At 38.0% G+C, this 19,382-nt stretch overlaps 1 protein-coding gene across 1 annotated transcript in view; it reads left to right on the plus strand.

The window, feature by feature from the left end:
- The first annotated feature begins 9,101 nt into the window (after positions 1-9,101).
- Positions 9,102-19,382, plus strand: part of LOC104386933 (catenin alpha-2-like) — a 69,414-nt gene continuing 59,133 nt past the window's right edge. Inside the window, exons 1-4 of the mRNA XM_009995616.1 lie at positions 9,102-9,416; positions 10,120-10,212; positions 10,489-10,645; positions 13,838-14,038. Of these exons, the coding sequence (XP_009993918.1) occupies positions 9,102-9,416; positions 10,120-10,212; positions 10,489-10,645; positions 13,838-14,038 (766 nt within the window). The remainder of the gene's footprint in view (positions 9,417-10,119; positions 10,213-10,488; positions 10,646-13,837; positions 14,039-19,382) is intronic.

Below are 19,382 nucleotides of genomic sequence, written 5' to 3' on the forward strand. Positions count from 1 at the left end.
TTATTTTTCTGTAAAATACTCGGAGTCTTTATTTCTTGGTGTCAGACATTAATGTTGTAAAAATCATTATCATAAATATGACTTTTCCAAGACAAAAGGTGATTTGTAAGCAGAAAAAAGGGGCTACTAAGCAGATGAGTAAACTAACTGATGTTTCAAGCCAGTATGAGCTCTCAGCATCCCAGGGTCAAAGCATACTGAGAGGAGGAATAGAAAAGGGAACACCAAATTCTGTTTCCTTGTCTACACTTTCTGGTTTTGGGCAGATGACATAATTTTGCATTAGTGTTGAACCATTACTAAACTAGTGTAAAAACATGTATAGGCTATTATTGCACAAAAATTGGATACATATACTATAAATCTTTCTCTGAATGTGGCTTTTTAAGCCTTTGAAATATTACTTTAAATAAAAATCTCTTCACTCATCCCTATGAAGGCAATCATAGTATTTTACAAGGTTTTGTCTGTGGTGAAGGGAACTAGTAAGTCGTTTTCTTAAAAAAAAAAATCACTGCCTTCTACATGCCATTTACCATTATAATAATTAATTTCTTTCACACTAGCAATCTTCCTTCTTACGCAATACCAACATTTTTTTCCATAATCCTTATGATGGTGTATCTCCATTTCTACCCATGTTCTTTCATCCCCACTAATTTCCTCATTTTTATCTTCAAAACCCTCTTCCATGTTTCCTATCCATGTTTCCTCACAAATTATTGTGCTGACCAGTGTTTCCAGGCTGCCAAGTGGGCCACATAAACCAAAAAGGCTGGATTCACCCTGAGCAGGACAATCATAGAATCACAGAATGGTCTGGGTTGGAAAGGACCTTAAAGATCATCCAGTTCCAACCCCCAGGCATGAGCAGGGACACCTCCCACCAGACCAGGTCCAAGCCCCATCCAACCTGGCCTTGAACACTGCCAGGGATGGGGCAGCCACAGCTTCTCTGGGCAACCTGGGTCAGGGTCTCACCAACCCTCAGAGCAAAGAATTTCTTTGTGATCTCTGACTTGACTCTCCCCTCTTTCAATTAAAAACCATTACACCTTCTCCTATTACTGCTTTCTCTGGTGAAAAGCCCCTCTCCAGCTTTCCTGTAGCCCCTTCAGGCACTGGAAGGTGCTCTAAGGTCTCCCTGGAGCCTTCTCTTCTCCAGGCTGAACAGCCCCAACTCCCTCTACCTGTCTCTAGAGCAGAGCTGCTCTGATCATCTATGCAGCATCCTCTGGACTAGTTCCAACAGCTCCCCCTTCTTGTGTTGGGGGCCCCAGAACTGGACCCAGCCCTGCAGGGGGGTCTCACCAGAGCAGAGCAGAGAGGCACAATCCCCTCCCTGACCCTGCTGGTCACCCTGCTGGTGACACAGCCCGGGACACGGGTGGTTTCTGGGCTGCAAGCTCATGTTGAGCTTCTCATCAACCAACCCCCCCCCCTCATCTTGACACAAATTAGAGTTTTTATGTACTTTAGGGGACGATCAGCACACTGGTCACACAAATCAGCCTTGCCTCAAAGGCAGATTTATGGATGAAGCACAAGCTCTAGAGGTTAATTTCCCCTAATTATAATTAAGTAATACTTACGTAGATTGCAATGGGGAATAGCAGAGTGACTAGTTCTGCATAGCCAATCTGCTGGTTTTCATATGAACAAGTTGCTATTGTTGTAGCCTTTTATGGAACTTAAAGATGTCCCCACCTGTGCTATCAGTCACTAGCAGCTGTAATAGATGGCTACACATTTCTTTCTTTATCTGCTCAACTTCAGCCCTAAAACTGGTTCTAACTTGCAAGTAATGTTTCTTTGGGGATCAGTAATTATAATTTGTGATTTGTTTATACCCTAGGGTGTCTGATATCACACTGTGTTAATCTCTTCAAAGCTTCTGTTACTACTAGGAACTTTTCTGAGTTCCTACTGCAGTCCCCTGTTTTTCCTCAGCAGCTGTCAAAATGCAGCTTCCTGACAATGTACCTACCTTTTAATTATCACAGCCTAGTCAGGCATGCATCCCTGTTCTGGGGTCACTGGAAAGTTTGCCAAAACAGGGGACTGTTATAAGATAGATGGATTGCTTTGGTAACTACTTGCTATTCATATCTATTAATTATAACCCTGCCAGGGGTATCTTGTCAAAATTGCTTTATGGGATCAATCCCTACACATTGCAGGCATGTAAATCTTGTTTCCATAGGACACCAACTGCCCACCTGCCCCTGGAGTATTTCAGTGTTTATTGTTTGTAATTCATCCTGAGTTTTATAGCAATGGCCTTGACTGCACATTGAGCAGAAGGGATTAATACACAAACACCCTAAATTTCTTTGTTATTTGTTGGTATACCAAAATAGGAAATTATTTTGGCCTTTTTGTATGCTTTGGATTGTAAATGTTGCTGTTGGTTAAATGTTGTCTGACATTTCAGAGGTGTTGCCATAGTTTCTGCTGTTCCTCTATATACTTTGCTCACTATTATTTTGGTATGAATAGCCCAGGTGTAGAAAAATGCTGTAAGAAAGTATCTGCCTATTGTCAAATTAAACAGAAAAGTAACCTGATCCTGCTAACAGAGGTAAAAGAGCACTGAGGTGGATCACTGGCCTCCAACCTACACAACAGGAATTCTCCAAGTTGGACATTTTATGTTTGCTTTCTGTGAAAGGAAGAAAATAAGCGTGTACCATTGCAATGCAAAATGCATTTACACCTGTAGCTCAGAAAATCAGTAAATCAAAACAATCAATTCTAGCTGTACTACCTAGAATCAGCAGTTGTGTTAGCTCTGTGGTTTAGGACAGGATATCTGCTTCATGGTCTGCCTGATGTAGATGCAGGAGAGAACAGATTCCCTACAGCTTTATAAGCTGCTTTCTTGAAAGAAAGACTTGATACAGGTTGCTCAAGACCAGTTAAAATTAAAGCAGGAGTCTGGTCTTAACTCCACTCTTGAAACTGAGCCCTGCTTTTGGTTTACTACCACTGTTTGCTGTTTATTTCTTCAGCAGTGCACAGGTATGCAGAGAAAATTCAGAAATTGCATCAGTATAGTGAGCAAGTCATTGGAGGGAGGGATTCTATCTGTCTGAAGCTGAGTGCCCCGCTGCACTTCCCAACTCCTGAGGGAAGGAACCTCAGGAGAGAAGCCTTTTTCTGCTGTCCTCGTCCTGCTTCTTGCTGGCCAGCCAGGAGGAATATGGGTTCCCCAATACTACCAGCTATCAATTAATTGTATTCCAGTTGAATGCCTCAGAAACACACTCTTAATAAAATTAAGGAGGATCATCAGTAATTCATTCCTAAGGGAGATTTCTGTCAAAGCAGAAGACATTTCTATTTATTTCAGCTGTGGGAATTAACATCCATACCCCCTTTTCTGAAATCCTTGAATTTCAAGCTATTTAGAGATATGGTGGAACACAGAACCCCTAACAGATATATGCCTAGACTTTAATGGTGGGATCAGCTCTTCAGGTATGGTAACAGGAACAGCTCAGAGCCTGTTTGTTCTAACTGAGGATGCAGGTTGACAGGTCTGGGCAGTGCTCCACTCTAAGTGCCCAACAGCATTGCCTGAATAATTTTACAAATGAAACTTCAGAGGTTTCTGGAATTATTTTTCCCATGTTTAAATTGGTAAGAATACTCTGAAATAATAATCTGCTTTTCTACAATCAATTTGCTTTTTGCTTTTTTTTTTTTTTTTTTTTTTTTTTTTTTTTTTTTTCTCTTTTAAAATGTTTGGGCTGACCTTGCTGAGACATTGCTGAGACCTAGAAAGTGGATATAAAATGGCAGGAGCACATTAACATCATGCCCTCCTGTTTTAGTGGGTCTTTGGACCACAGTAGAGGGTTTCTTGTGTTGCAGTCAGGCATATTTGTCACAGGGCTTATCAGTATGGTGTAGAAACTTGACCTATTTCAGGAAGAAAGAGTTGTATGGTCAAATTCTATCTGAAAAAAAAGGAAAGGAAAAAAAAAAAAAGTCTATTTACTCCTAGTTAATATCTTATTTATTAATATCTAAAAATCGTTATAATTGTCCTTAACTAAAAGTAAGATACCAGACAACATTATGCCCTTTTCTTGTATTCTTTACTGGCAGCTCTATGATTAAACAAGAACTAATATTTATTTATTTATTTTTCCAGTTATGAAAATAATAAAGTAGAATGATTCTTCAAGGTGCTTCATTTTTGATCTTGCTTCTGTTCCATCATGTAGGCAGTAATCGTGGGATGTGCTGGGATGGCCCTGGAAAATGGGGGAGACTCAGATTGCATTAGCAACACTTCACTTAAATGGTCCAAGGCTAGGATTTTTGCATTTTGAGTTGAGCTTTCAGCATACATGAGGCTTCTAACACTCTTAAATTTCTTTCAAAACTCTCAGTCCAAGCCCCACTGAATGTGCTCAAGTCAGAGTTACTTCGACCTTTACCAAAAGCAGAAATCTCTTAAAGCACTTTCAGCTAAATCTGATATGGAGGAAGCCTGAGGGGAGTTTGAGTGACTGGAAAAGCCTTATTCCTGTAGTAAGTATGAGTGAATATGCTGTTGACCTTTTGAGAAGTGAAAGGGTGTCTCATAGGTTCAGTGGGCAGCATATGAGATATTAAATAAAACATTCAACTGTTGTGCTTAAAATTCTTATAGCTTTCCAACATCCTACTATTACTGGTCTGCTTAGATATGTATAGAGTATTGTAAATGTCTGAGCAGTTTATATTATGTTCAGAGTTTGATACTAAAAAAAAAATCAGAACAAACATGAAACTCAGTAAATTAGATCATTAGTGATTTGCAAAAGAAATTACTTTTGTAGTGCTTTATGCTATGCATAAGTACATATGAACAACTTAAAAATACACCTCTTATTTAGATAAGACTATGTGACTGGTTAATACAAATGAGGAACAGTTTGCAATATGAGGTTTCCCTCATGCCATATGGAATAGGAACTGAGAAAGCCACCACAGTCTAATATTTTCATGGTAGTAAAAACTGGCACAGCACTGCATGAAGAGGAAGAGAAATCTGCTGCAATATGTACTCTCAGTGACATTTTGATTTTTGGCACTTGTTTGTGTATGTGCAAAAACATCCTGTCTAGTGATAAATAGAGTTATGCTCATAATATAATGCTTGAGTGAATAAAGTGAGGATAATAAGTTGTAGATCTTGGGTAGCAGCTTCAACTCTGTGCTCTCCTTTGGAACAAAATCCCTTAGTTGTGACTCCGTGAATATCACTGGGCTGCCTACAGCAGTACCAACATTAATATTGTCAAGATTTTGAAGAATTCACAGACTGTACTAATATCTGGATATATTGCTCTGTGGATGGATAAACAATTACAAAGAGTCAAGATATCACAGTTCAGCAAGTTACCACTCATCAGCTGAAACACTGTAGCTGATTATTTGCTTGGCTTTAGTCCACTGTGAATGTTACAGGAGACTCTTACTTGAACCACCTTCAACTCAAGGTGAATAACTCAGAAAGTTTCATTTCTCAAATGTGTGGTGTAGGCATCAAGTTTGGTGCCTTGATTAAGGTTATCCTGTATTTTCCCAAAAAAAACAACAAAATAAATTGTACATTTTCTTCTTCCTGATACTTCCATCAGTTGGTTACAGTGAAAAAAGAAATGGCATAAATAGGAAGTGCATGTATAAAAAAAAGTAAAAATAAATAATATAAGGGTATTTAACGAATATGGTAAAATATTAATATATTGCATTCTCTACTTTAGAGTAGCTAAATGGTTCAGGAAGTTGAATAGGACTTTTTGGTATCATTTATTCTGAACAATCTATGGTGGGAAAAAAAGGAATAAAAGAAAAAAAAATAGTATACATATATTAGCTGCAATTTTCTGCAGCCTTTGTTGATATTTCTCCTTTGTTATAGCAGGCACTGGTCCCTTTTTTATATTTTTGCTGTAAGCAATGGCTTTCTTTTTTTGGACCTTTTCACATACATGCTATTCAAAGTGGCCATGTTAAATCTTTGAGTTTGAACCAGAGTGCCTTTTTAGAGTTATAATTATCTTTAATGATACAAAGCACTCATGTCAAAATTGGAAACAGTCTAGCTTCATAACACAATGAAAGAAATCCACACCTGATTTCAAGTTGTTTACAAATACAGTTAATTGGTATGAAAGATCCTTGTATGCTTTTGTAAATTGGAGTGCAATCTTAGTGCTAGTTCATGCTTGCTAGGAAAAAGCCAGTGTAGGTGTTGCCTCTCCATCCAGTGCTTACACTTCCAGCTGCCATATATCTTTAGAACAAATCCTGTCCTTGGTATGTTCTTTCAGCAATAGCAACAAAAATTTGCATTAGAAACAAACTCCTTCCCTACCCCCATCTGCTGCACAGCAGAAAACTGCTTGAGGCTGAAATACAACCAAATGCATGCAAATGCATTTTATTGGGCCTGATCCTGCATATCTTTTGAATAATTGGAACTAATGGAACTATTTGCATGATTAAAGATAGATCCCTAGCCAGGTGCAGAATTGCACCTTGGGCTATCAGTGTCAGTGACAGGAAATTGATATGAAGGAGCTGGTGTGCACTTTTTCACCTTCCCAATGCTAGGATTGCTTCAGTGGCTTTGGTGATTGCAGGAAAATACAGCATCACTGGAGCTGGAGTGTTGATTTTCTTGCTCATTACTTTTCTGTGCTGTTGAAGGACAGGTTTGTGTTTAGCAGTTGTTTTGATGGAGTAAGAGTAGTTTAGAAGACCTGAAATTCTGGACAATAATGTTTATCTACACAGCAGTTCCACTGTTATTAAGTTCTCCATGCATTTTGAGGATGATTCACAGTTCATTGATTTCAGTATTTAAAATGTATCCATCTATATAAATACTCTTCAGACAGTTTGCATTGATCTTAATACAAACTTAAGTTTTCTTCAGGGCATCAGTGAATTCCCATTGCTCAAGGAACTTACACAGGGGAAAAAAAATAATAATTTTTAAAAATTCATTACCTGGTAACTTCCCCAGTCTCTCATGAAATTTCCTCTTCAGTGCTTTGGTGGACACAGAGTACTGTAAACATAAAAGTAAAGCTGTCAAATCAAGATTTTGGCCAGTTGGCAGATACAGTAACATACAGACTTTTTCTTTTCCTTCCCAAGCTATCCAGCTCAGGAGAGCTGTATTAAACTAATTCCCAACTTTGAAAAGTCTGGATTCTTCACAAAATATGTTGTATTAACTATACACATGAAAAACAAGTTACAATGCACCATTAAACCCTCTTTTGTTTTTGTAATAGTTCCCTCACCAATTGTCAGGGCTGGCTTTAATCAAAGTTTAAATAATAAACTAGACACATCTAGAGGACGAGGTAGTCAACTAGAGACCTGAAACAGTCTCTGAAAGTGCCTTTCTCCTTTTGTTCATTATCCTCAGAGGTCAGCTTGGCACCTAACCAAAGTGCTTCAGCTAAGTGGGGTGGGATTGGTTCAAAGCTTTTTTGATCATGGTTTGAGGCAGAAAAAATATCTGAAGTTGCTGAGTTTACAGTAGGCTGAAGCATGTTGAATTACCTCATGGTTTACTAGCCACTAAGAGCACACATGTGGACATTGCTGTGCTAGGAGTCTTAATTGATGACAACTTGATTGTGTGTTTGACAACAAAGTCAATAAAAATAATTAAAGAATGTCTTATCTGGCGATTGGGCTCTTAAAACTTGTGTGGTTTCACAGATCCATGCTCACGTGATGGCACTGAAATGAAGATTTTAGCAAGTAATGTCTATTTCTTGCCATGTGTTAAAAACAAGTTTTGGGTAAAGTCACAGTATTTCTGATTTGTGGTGCTAAACTCTATTTTATCCGGGTTGCATCCAGCTTTGTCAGATTTGCTTATCTCTCTGCTTATTTGACATAATCAGCTCTTCCCATGGTACAGGCTGGCATGCTCCCTGCTGAATTGTGAGAGCAGCATTGCTTTCTGGCTCCTGGTGAGACAGGTCTATATTTATGCAAGACTTGAAATACACCACCAAAGCTATTTAGATTAGGATTATACATGATAGGTATCATTTTTATTATTTTTTTGTTAACAGATAACTGTCATGCTCCTTTGATACAAATGGAATGTAGCATTGGTTTACATTTTTACTCGTTCTGTATGGATAGTAACATCCAAAACAAGGGACTGAACTCTGAATTATTTTTACCAAAAAAAAAGGAGAAAAAGTTTTCTCTGCTTAATAGCTTGATTGCCATTTCATGGCACTCAGCCCCTTTCAGTCACACATCCCACTGATGTCTGAGGAAAAGTAAGATATGTGGCTCATCTGGAGGCTTAGGACAGATTTTCATCATGATAATCACAAAATGAAAGGGCAATTTGGAAAACCACTTATTTAAAATAGAGGAAGATGGCTTTTCCTAAACTTAATGCCATTTGCTAGTTTTTAAGGTCTGTAATTTCCACTCATGTTAATGTATTCTAATTATGATCCTGCTTAGCTTTTGTTTCTGATGAAGATTAAAGTGGTCTGTTTGATGTGTGCAAAGAAGTGACTGCAGAAAAGAGTGTATTAATTGGAGGATGTCAGCTCAGGAGAACATTTTTGACACGAGCACCGTAAGGCTGTTAACAAACAGACTAACTCATTTGTCTCACCACAAAAGGGAAGTAAAAATCTCAACATTATGATAAAATCTTGACTAGGAAATGCCTGCAAGACTCTTTGAAGCCTTAGGTTCTTTTCTTCCCTGGGCTTTGGCACCCTGATATATGCAAACCACGTTGTAGATAACTGTGAAGTGAAATAGGTTCCATGCAGAACAGATGGACCAGGGCTAATGTGGTGATGTGCACTGGAAACAAGAACAGATTAATACCACAAGGGGAGACTGGAGGAAAATTGGAAAGATGGGGGTATTTGAACTAATTCATGAATCATTTCCAACTGATAGTTATGCCTTCAGGCACAGTGAGTAATATCAAGGAAGCATATTTAAAATTTTATAAGTTTGTTTAATGTAGATTAGAATGGAGAGACATACTTTGGGATGGTTTGAAACAAAATAAAATTGTAGTCCCTCCTCCCAGAATGTACCTTTGTGATTTAGATATCCCTGATGAGCTTAATTATGTGCACTGTGACATTAACTGGTGTTTGAAAAACCCATGGCAGATTCATGGCCTTGGCACAAAACTCTTGGGAGTGGATTTTTTGCAAGAAGCACTGGACGCGCTGGGGGAACGTGCTCTGCCACTTGCACCCAAGCCACAGAGTTGGAGCTCTGTAGTGTCTGCTAGATCTTATTTGGATGCCTCTCTAAGTCTCCCCTGTCTTCATCTGATCAAGACAGCCTTCAGTCTTGTGACATTCAGGCCTCCCAAAGCTGTGCCAGAGCAAGCACAGGTATTTACCACTGTCTTTGAACAAGATCTTCAGACATACAAGTACAGAATGAGGCTTTAAAAGAGGCATTGCACTTTACCTAGTTATGATACTTTTGCTAATGGGAATTTTACTCTATTTATAGAAATAAGTAGTTCCACCTTAAAAATTAAAAAAAAAACAAAACAAAACACATGTAAAACCATCAGGATCTGAAACAATGAAGAAGCTTGAGAAATATGTAACTTCTTACTATCAGGGAAGGTATCAGAATTTTGTTTAGCACAATTTCATATCTTAGGATATCAAAGATTCATTATTGTTCAAAGCTTGGAGGATATGAATGAGCCTGATTGCTATTATTCATAATGGGCATGGTCAATAAAAGGAAAAAGAAATTGTGAGGAAAGGAAATGTATAGATAATTGTTTGGATGCTCTACATTCTCTATATGGTGTCTCAGGAGATCATTTTCAAGCTATAGAGGAGAAAGCAAAACACTTGACAATGAGGGAAGTTTTTGGGAAATATCTAATGATGATTATTAGTTCAGTTTGCTTGTAAGGAAATAATCTACATGGGTTTCTGGTCACCAGCACAGAAAATGCCGTATCACTCCTCTTGGATACAATCCTTTCATTCTAGGCAAGGCTCATGAAGAAGAGAGAAAGGTAGAAAATGGCCTGTTTGCCTAAAACTTGTCATTCTGCTGATTTCCTTGCAGGTTGCAAACCTGGCCTGTTCCATCTCAAATAATGAAGAAGGTGTGAAGTTAGTCCGTATGGCAGCAACACAGATTGATAGTCTGTGCCCACAGGTGAGTAAAATGCCTGTTAAAAAGTACCTGAGAACCCTTTTGGCATTAAAAAGCACCAATTAGATGAGGCAGAGGAAACAGCCTAGATGAAGGTTGGAGCCTTGCCTTTCTCATTGTGTTGTTACTTGCTTTCCACTAGCTGTGAAAAATGTATTTGTATCCTGAGACCCAGGTATCGAACGGGGTGTAATCCTGTATTTGTAACACAGGCTGTCATCTATTTGTTCTTGTGCAAAAATGTTGCCACTCCTCCTAACAAATGATTTGGAATAACAGGTGATCAATGCTGCACTCACGTTGGCTGCCAGACCCCAGAGCAAAGTAGCACAGGACAACATGGATGTCTTTAAAGATCAGTGGGAGAAGCAAGTGCGAGTCCTCACTGAAGCTGTTGATGACATCACTTCAGTGGATGATTTCCTCTCTGTTTCAGGTACTGGGTTCAAGGGACTCTTCTAAAAATATCTTGCTACCTTAAAGTAATAGGTCAGGGCAGAGAAAAGCTATAATTACTAAAGCATCATTAGTACATTAGTCTGTCCTTATTAGAATGCTGATCTTTTACACTCAGTAGGAGCAACTAAGCCATGCCAATTAATCCCTGGTAGCATGGGTGAGCTTTTCCTCCCCTAGAAAATAGCATCTTATTTGTGTTCTATTTCTAGAGAAGTTTTTGTTTCAACTCAAGCACAAAGTGGGATTTTGGTCACCTTTGAGAAATTTAGTACAGAACTGTGACAGGCTGACAGCATTTGCAAAAATTGCTAGTCCTCATGGAGCTGTGGGCAAGAGGAGGAAACATGAACTTTCCTTACTTTATTTTGTAGCTTTTGCTAAGATCAGCTGTGTCTGAACAGAGGGGCAGATGTACTGTACAGTTCTGGCCCCTGGTTGTCCATGTCAGGTTTCCAGGCCCTGAAAAAATGGTGCCTGTGAGTTCCATCTAGGTTTTTTGTCAGAACATAACCAGTGCGTACACTTCTGGAGAGCTCAGAAGCACTTCTGGGTTCCAGAGGTATCAGTGGAGCAATGCAGCTAAATGGAGAGAAGTAATAAAGTAGTATGAGGAACTGCAAATCTTTGCACCTCTTGGACCTCACTAGAAAGGATTGCAATGCAAAGCAAGCTCTTCTGGGAAAGCAGACAAAGTGTCTTAGTCTGTCCATAAAGAAGGGATGGAGAAGAGAAGGACATTGACTCATTGAGTTACAGTTTTTCCTCCATGCTCCTTATAAAGTGCTACCACTTGTGGCAGAGTTTATTGTTATAATATAGTCCTGCAGAATGAGTACCATAATTGCAAAGTGCTGCATGTCTTGGGTTAATTGTCTGCTGCAGAAAACTCATTTTCCAGTGCTGGTTTGAAAGAGGTGAATGTCATTGTGAAGAAGGACACAGTGTGTGCCAAGTGGGCTAAGCTTGTTCTAATGTCTCAGAAGAGCCAGACTTCAGGAGATGGCTTGGCCTTTACTTTTATATTTCATTCTACATTCTTTTTCTTGATGTTTCCTAAATTTTCTAACAAATGTTTAAGATATTTGGGAGGGGGGGGAAATCCTTTTAAAAAATGCCTTTTTTTACCCCCTCCTATTTATTTTGTTTGCTTGTAACCTGCTATTATTAGTAACACAGGAAAGGTCTGTTTTAGTGTATTTATACTCCACTGTACAGCAGCACTGCTGGAGTGTTTACCAGAAGCCATGACAAGAAAATGAACTCTCAGAATCAAAGGGTACTTCAGAATCTGGTAGCACATAGGTTTTTATTTGAGTCTTGAAGCTGGCAAACACTTCTCAACAAACCTCGTTCTACAATCAAAGGGCAGGCCAAGCTGTAAAGTGCAGGCCCAGTTCACAAGCCAAAGAGATGGCAAACTTGCTTAAATGCCTGGTTATTTGTTTGAAGACTTTGTTCACACCAAGCACTTACATCCATAAAACCAGAAGGTATTTGAACAGATTACTTTTTTTTTTTTTTTCCTCGGGTCACATTTTCTTCTTACTCTTGACTTAGATCCAAACTTTCCAAGGCAGCTATGAGGCACTATTTTTGTTGGGTTTTAGATGTTTTTCTAATACTGTCCATAGACATCTTTATTAAAACTGAGAAAACATGTATCCAGACAGCCTGTTGCTGCTAGCTGTAAGCTTGGAAGCTTCAGCTTGTACAGGGTAGTTTTATTTTTGAATGTTAAATCAATGGAGCATTCAAAATGGGCCAGTGTCTGGTTAAATGTACTTCATGAAATGACACCTCCTCCTCTTCATGTTGTGTGTCACACTTGATGGCATGTTACATTAATATGGTGGCTACCAAAATAGGTCTTGCCATAATTTAGTCAGTTACTTCATATTCCAAATGGACTGTCTGTTCAAATCCATGTAGCACATCTTGTTGGGCAAAATTTGGCTGTGCCATAGTAAAAAAAAAAAAAATGATGGTGAGGAGGAAATAGTGAAGAAATGTTTTACCAAAGCAACATTTTTTAAAATGTGGATAGAGAGTTTTTTCAACAAAAAATGTTGCCTCTGAAAGCTTAGGGGACTTTCATTTTTCATTCAGAGTTGCTACAATTTAAAATTTGACATCATGTAAAACATTTCTGAAACCCTCAAATGATCCAACCTTAGGATTTTTCACAGTGCAGATTAGTGCATCATTCTGTTTTAGTGGCCAAGGATAATTATCAAAAAGCAGTTGGTGAACTGATTGATTCTGTTTTATTTATTACTGCTGCAAAGAACTGCATTTCCTTTTCAGTTTAGATGTATCTGTGGCAGAAAAATAATGCTGTTTAGAGTCACTGAGTTTCTCAGAGTGAGTTGGCTCAACTATGAAATTCAGTTGTAGTGTCATTATTGAAATGATTTTTAACTCTACTGGTACAAAATATCTGACCTAGTCAACATCTGCTTCAGCCTTTCAGATGATCTATATGTGAGAATGCTACACTAACTATGGTGCTGCAGCACGTGAGAGGAGGTGTCCTGATTCTGAGTTGAGGAAAAACAATATGCTTATTCATGTATTATTATACTGTGTGTCATGAAAAATTCACACTTTAATCTCTGGCATAGAAGGAGTAGGAGAGGTGAACTGCTTGTGCACAGGCTCTCTACTATCCACAAAGGCAATTTGCTGTTGTCTTTTCCAAGTTTATCTTCCTTTCTAACTTCTTTAGGCACAAATGAACCAAACATATTAAATGTTTTAGGGAATGTGTAAATTCATCCTCAGAAGACTGCTCAGCTGTTGGTTAGATCATCTGCATTAGATGTGACCTCTTTCCTCTTTGCATTGATTTTTATCAAACTTTCATTATAAGAAAATTCAGTGAGATGTGGGAAATTAATGTGACTGTTTGTCAAAGAATTTCAGGTTGGTACTCACAGTATAGGTGAGAGGTCATAGCCAAGTCCCTTTTAAAGATAAATATCCCACTTGGGATTTTTGCTGCTGTGTGGCATAATATCACAGAACAGAATTTGTTTTGCAGACCTGGATAAGGACACACATAAATTTTTTACCGTAGTGACATTTTCCATTTACCCAAATCTGTAAGCTTTTCTATGAGAAAGAATCTAGTGAAGTGAGCCTTATTTTTTTTTTTTCCCCTATGTTCCAGAAAACCATATTCTGGAAGATGTGAATAAGTGTGTGATTGCTCTCCAAGAGGGGGATGTCGATACACTGGACAGAACTGCAGGTGCCATCCGTGGCCGTGCAGCCAGAGTTATTCACATCATTAATGCAGAGATGGAAAACTATGAAACGGGAGTCTACACTGAGAAAGTACTGGAAGCTACCAAACTGCTCTCTGAAACAGGTAAGTTTATTTATAATGCTGTTCAATATGAAGTCACTTGAAACTTTCAGTCAGTTCTCTGAAATCTGAAACTCAGAGGGGAACCTGTGCTGGAAAACAAGATATAAACAAACAAATTAATGACCACGACTGGTTTTTTTTTTAATTCTCTTCTCAATGCTATTATAGAAGTCATATTGACAGGAGCCATATAAAAGATTCAGTAACTCATCAAGGCCAGTCTACTTTGTCAAAGTTCCAGTTATTTGAGTAAATTATACACAGCCTTTTCTTCAAGTTCTTTCTGAGGTTGTTGATTACGTATTATGTGTCTCTAGAAAATTATGACAAACGTTACTCTCTGGTCTGTGCAGAGGAATGTACTTGTTGGTGACTGAAGTTCTGTTCCTAAACAAAACTAATTTTCATTGAAAATATATTTGAGCAACTGAAAATATATTACCTGATTGAAAAAAATATCAAGGTCTGCTAGACTATGTAAAATATATAGCTTATATAATATTGTGAAGGTTTAAGTTCTGTGCAACAGAAGTTCAGAAGACAGAGTGAGCCCAAATTCAATGGAGCCAATGGAGCTAAAACAATTTATGCCAGACATGAATGTGGATCATTAGTATTACAGCCCAATTTCTATCTGCAGCTTTTCAGGCCATTTACAGAAGCACTAACTATTATTTCTCTATGATTGCTGATTCAGAAAAAAAAAAAAAAAAAAAAAAAAGGTAGAATTCACTAACTGATTTTGTAACTCTAGAATGAAGTGGTTAAAATGGTAGTTAAACCATTTCTGTGCCATTCTGTGCCCAACCTGTTAGTACCCTTTCCTCTCTCCAGAACAAGTCTCTGTAAACACAACTCCATCTGTCTAGCTCAGGATATAGAGGTATGGGTATCTATGAATACATATCTATATTTGTATATTCTTTCTTGTTCATCACCTTGAGATCCTGCACAGATTTTATCAAACACTCAGAAATGAGGAGTGATTTATTTGGAGTCAGACTCCACCTACAGATGCAAAAATCAAAATCTCAGTGAGAAACACAATGAGGAACACATTATTGCTTTAATCTTTTTCATTTATTTTTTTAATTAACCTTTATTTTTAAATTAAGTGCTTTTGAAAGATAGGAAAAAAATAGTTAAATGACATTGGAAGGGAAAGAAGCACATTACCTTGCTCTTATTATTTACTTTGAACTGTCACCTCAGTAAAGGAAAGCCTCTGTTAAGCCTCTTTTTCCAGGGATTTCATATTATGTGAACTCTGGCTTTGATCCACAGCGCAGAAATACACGTACAGTGTTCTGGAAAGAGAAACATTTGGCTAGTATTTTTTTAGGAGGGAAAAAATTAATCTTTAATGAAAGCAATATTGGTAGGTTTTAAGAAATTGAAACTATGCAAACCTCACTTTAATAACTGGTTTCACCTTAAAGTTGTGTTTGTTGTTTTAACTTACAACCTTTGGAATATATGGGGTGACTTTTTTATAGTGTTTTAGTACTTTTTGGCTGTGTTTGGCTTGGCATTTACAGCCAAGTACTAGGGAGAGGCTAGACTCTTATCTCTGACAGCAGTATTAGGTAGTGACAGATTGGCTAATGTCTTTTTAAAATTGGGAACCCTTATTTTCCTTTAAAACCAAAATAAAAACTTAACTCTCGCTGGCTTTCTAATAAAATCAAGATGAAAAATACAAAACTACAGATTCTACAGGGCTTGCTGGGAACAAACAGAAAAAAATCCTAGATTTGAGTGGGTGTTAATTATGTGCAAGAGTAAACCAGAGCCTCAGGGTTTAATTAATTTTATTTGCTTTTTTGGGCATTTTGAGGTTTTACTAATACTTGTAGCTTGGTTTCCTAAAGAGCAAAAGTCAGTGGCTCCCTGGGGGCAGCCCCAGCCCTGGGCATCAGGGGATAGGGATGGCCTGAGGCCATGTGGGATGTCCCACAGGTGGGAGTCAGGATCAGACCCACTGAGGGGACCCAGGGTCAGACACAGCCCAGGATCCGTGGGCAGGACCATGCTGAAGGCTCCTGTTCAATCTTGGTATTTGTAGAGAAGTATGAGATTATCCTGGTAGATGTGGTCCGTGAAAAAAAAAAAAAAAAAAGGAAGGAGAGAACTGCAGAAAGGAAGAGAGAGGAGGAAGAAAAGGCAGAGAAAATATGAAAAGGAAGAGAAGGGAATAAGAGAAAACTGAATATTGAGATCTTTCATGCTGCTAAGCACCCTGTCCTAGCAGTAACCAAAGCTAGCTTGATCCTTTGAGAATAGCCTCTTGACTTTAATAAGGAGGAATCATAGAAGATTGAAGGAGAATCAAGGAGATTGAAGTCTTGAAGTCTAATTGCTTGAGAAGCTGTAACAGCTGAAGGACCATGGGCAGGTAAAAAGAACTGCCCGTAGAAAGAAATCAAGCAACAGGCAACAAGATTGAATTTTATGTTTCAAAATGCAGAGAGGAGAAAAAGCTGTGACCTCCTTTAAGGTCAGAGGGCTGAATTTAAATTAGAAGCTAGAGTAGACTTTTCAGAGTTGTAATGAAGGGGAGTAAATGGGAAATGAAGGAGAAAAGGCAGAACAAATGGGACCAGAACTGGCTGGGAAGGGCTGTATGGAAGAGAGAGGAGGAAGAAAAGGCAGAGAAAATATGAAAAGGAAGAGAAGGGAATAAGAGAAAACTGAATATTGAGATCTTTCATGCTGCTAAGCACCCTGTCCTAGCAGTAACCAAAGCTAGCTTGATCCTTTGAGAATAGCCTCTTGACTTTAATAAGGAGGAATCATAGAAGATTGAAGGAGAATCAAGGAGATTGAAGTCTTGAAGTCTAATTGCTTGAGAAGCTGTAACAGCTGAAGGACCATGGGCAGGTAAAAAGAACTGCCCGTAGAAAGAAATCAAGCAACAGGCAACAAGATTGAATTTTATGTTTCAAAATGCAGAGAGGAGAAAAAGCTGTGACCTCCTTTAAGGTCAGAGGGCTGAATTTAAATTAGAAGCTAGAGTAGACTTTTCAGAGTTGTAATGAAGGGGAGTAAATGGGAAATGAAGGAGAAAAGGCAGAACAAATGGGACCAGAACTGGCTGGGAAGGGCTGTATAAACTTTAAAGTTTTTTCATTTCTCCTTCAGTTTGCATTGGGATATCTGGAAACCATCCTGGAAAAGCCAGTATCCTTGTTCTTCCTCCTGCAAAGGACACTGGAAATTTGAAATTGTCTGATTCAGACCAGAACTTAGTGTTTCAGATTTTTGCATGTTTTAAAATATCCCAGTAACTTTGTAACTAGCTGTATTTTAAAGTAGGTCACTCTCTGACTTCTGTTCTGACTCATTTTTATTTTTATTTTTTTTTGTCTTTATCAGAATGGACTAAATTTCAAAACCAGCACTACTGGCAGTTCAGCAATAAACCTGTGAGAGTTTTAGCAGTGTGAATAGGACAAGCTCTAAAGATATTTTTCACTAGGAAAAGGCAGCTCAAAGATATTATGAAAGCTAATACTAAAATGTGATAAAGATGGATTTTTCAACAGTGTTATGAAGGGAAACAAAATGTAGAAGCAAGAAGATGAATATAAGCATAGCTATTATAAAAAAAAAAATAAAATAGCATTCTGAATCTGAGGGAGAGTTAAAAATTGAGTCTATTTAAAAAATAAATTAGGTTAAATTCATGTTTTATGGGAGTATCAAGTATTTATAGTGCAACTTCTGGGTACCATCATCTTGAGAACATGAGATAGTTTATCCAGGGGGCTTGATGGAATTACAGTTTATTCTGCAAAGCATGGTAGCATTTTCTTTTGGAGATTTGCTAAACTGAAATCCAAAGGTCAAGATGCTCACCAACAAAAAGCATTTAGTGCATTATTAATAAAAAAGGCATTTTACAAAAGGAACAGAATAATCAACCAGTATTCCAGTGTGCCACCAGTGCTTGGTTTGAGCCAAAGAATTTTTAATCAGAGAGACTGTGTTCAATATTCAGAAGAATACAGTAAGAAACCATATAAAATGCAATATAAAACAATTCAATGCGACACATAGAAGATGAATAAATCACCATGGTGTCCTAAATCTTAGATACTATTTATTTTTCTCTCCACTTTCAGAGCTTCAAAATAGAATGCAGGACTAACAGAGAATATAATGTAATTGATTTAGATTTTCAAAGGCTTTACATGAAGTCCTGCACACACAGCTCTTTGGAAAATGGGTAACCATGGAGTGAGTGGTAAGGCCTTTGTTGGATTAAGAATTGGTTACAAGGCAGAAGCAAAACATAAATGACCATTTCCCAGCAGGCAAAAGGAGAAATCCTGTGTTGCTTCAGGGGTCAGTGCTGCAATTGATTTTAATACAATGTTTTCATTAACAAATTGAACCATTTAAACTATGTTATCTACACTGACAGGAAGGCTCTGAGCTAATTCATCCCCTCAGAATTAAAAATGGCATCATTATGGGCAACTGAGCAAAGATATCCACACACAACAGCCCTCACATCAGTGTGCAAAATCTTACCCTGTAATTTAAGAAGGATATTCACTAAAAGCCCCGAATAGTTGTGTCAGTGTTGATCTCCACAACCTAAAGATCTTCCAGAAAGGGAAGAAGGTCAAGATAACGATGACAGAGTTAAAGAAATCTGGGAATTTGAAGGCAAATTAATTCCAGAAGAATTAAAAAAGACTAGCATTATCTATTTTGCTGTGCAAGACACCTTAGATAATGAGTGGGAGGTGTTAGTATAATGGAAATATCCAATTTCATAAACCATAATTACTTAGTTGTTGTTAAAATCTCTTCTCAAAAACATCTTGTGTTCTTAAGATCCATCTTTTAAAGCAAGAAGGGTGGTTGTGGAGGTAGGAAGAAAAAAATATACCAAGTGTAGAAAATATAGGCAGAAAAATGTGGTGAATATTGACTAGCTCCAACAGACTGTTTTGTGACTCTAAGTGTGAATTGTACAATAATCTTTTAAAATGAAAACACTGGCATTCCTTGCATCCCCTTGCCTACACACACCTACATACAGATATACACAAACCTATCACTAAAGCCAGAAAGTTATAAAGCTTTGCTGGTGTTACATAAGTCATTTTGTGTCCACCAGCATGCAACTGTTTTCTTGAGGGGATATTTTTTTTTAAAAGAGCTGCAGCTAGCTTCTATTTGGAATATTAACCTGAAGGGAGTTCCATTTAGTAGTAATAATATTTTGGAGGTGTTCACTGTATGTAGTCTTTATTTGCACAAGTAGGTAGGAGAAATTAGTGAGAGACCTGAAATTGGTGAGACATGTGTCCCTGCAGCCATCATTTGTTAT

The sequence above is a fragment of the Chaetura pelagica genome, unplaced genomic scaffold (genome assembly GCF_000747805.2).
Source record: "Chaetura pelagica isolate M959 unplaced genomic scaffold, ChaPel_1.0 scaffold34, whole genome shotgun sequence".
NCBI classification, from domain to species: domain Eukaryota; kingdom Metazoa; phylum Chordata; class Aves; order Apodiformes; family Apodidae; genus Chaetura; species Chaetura pelagica.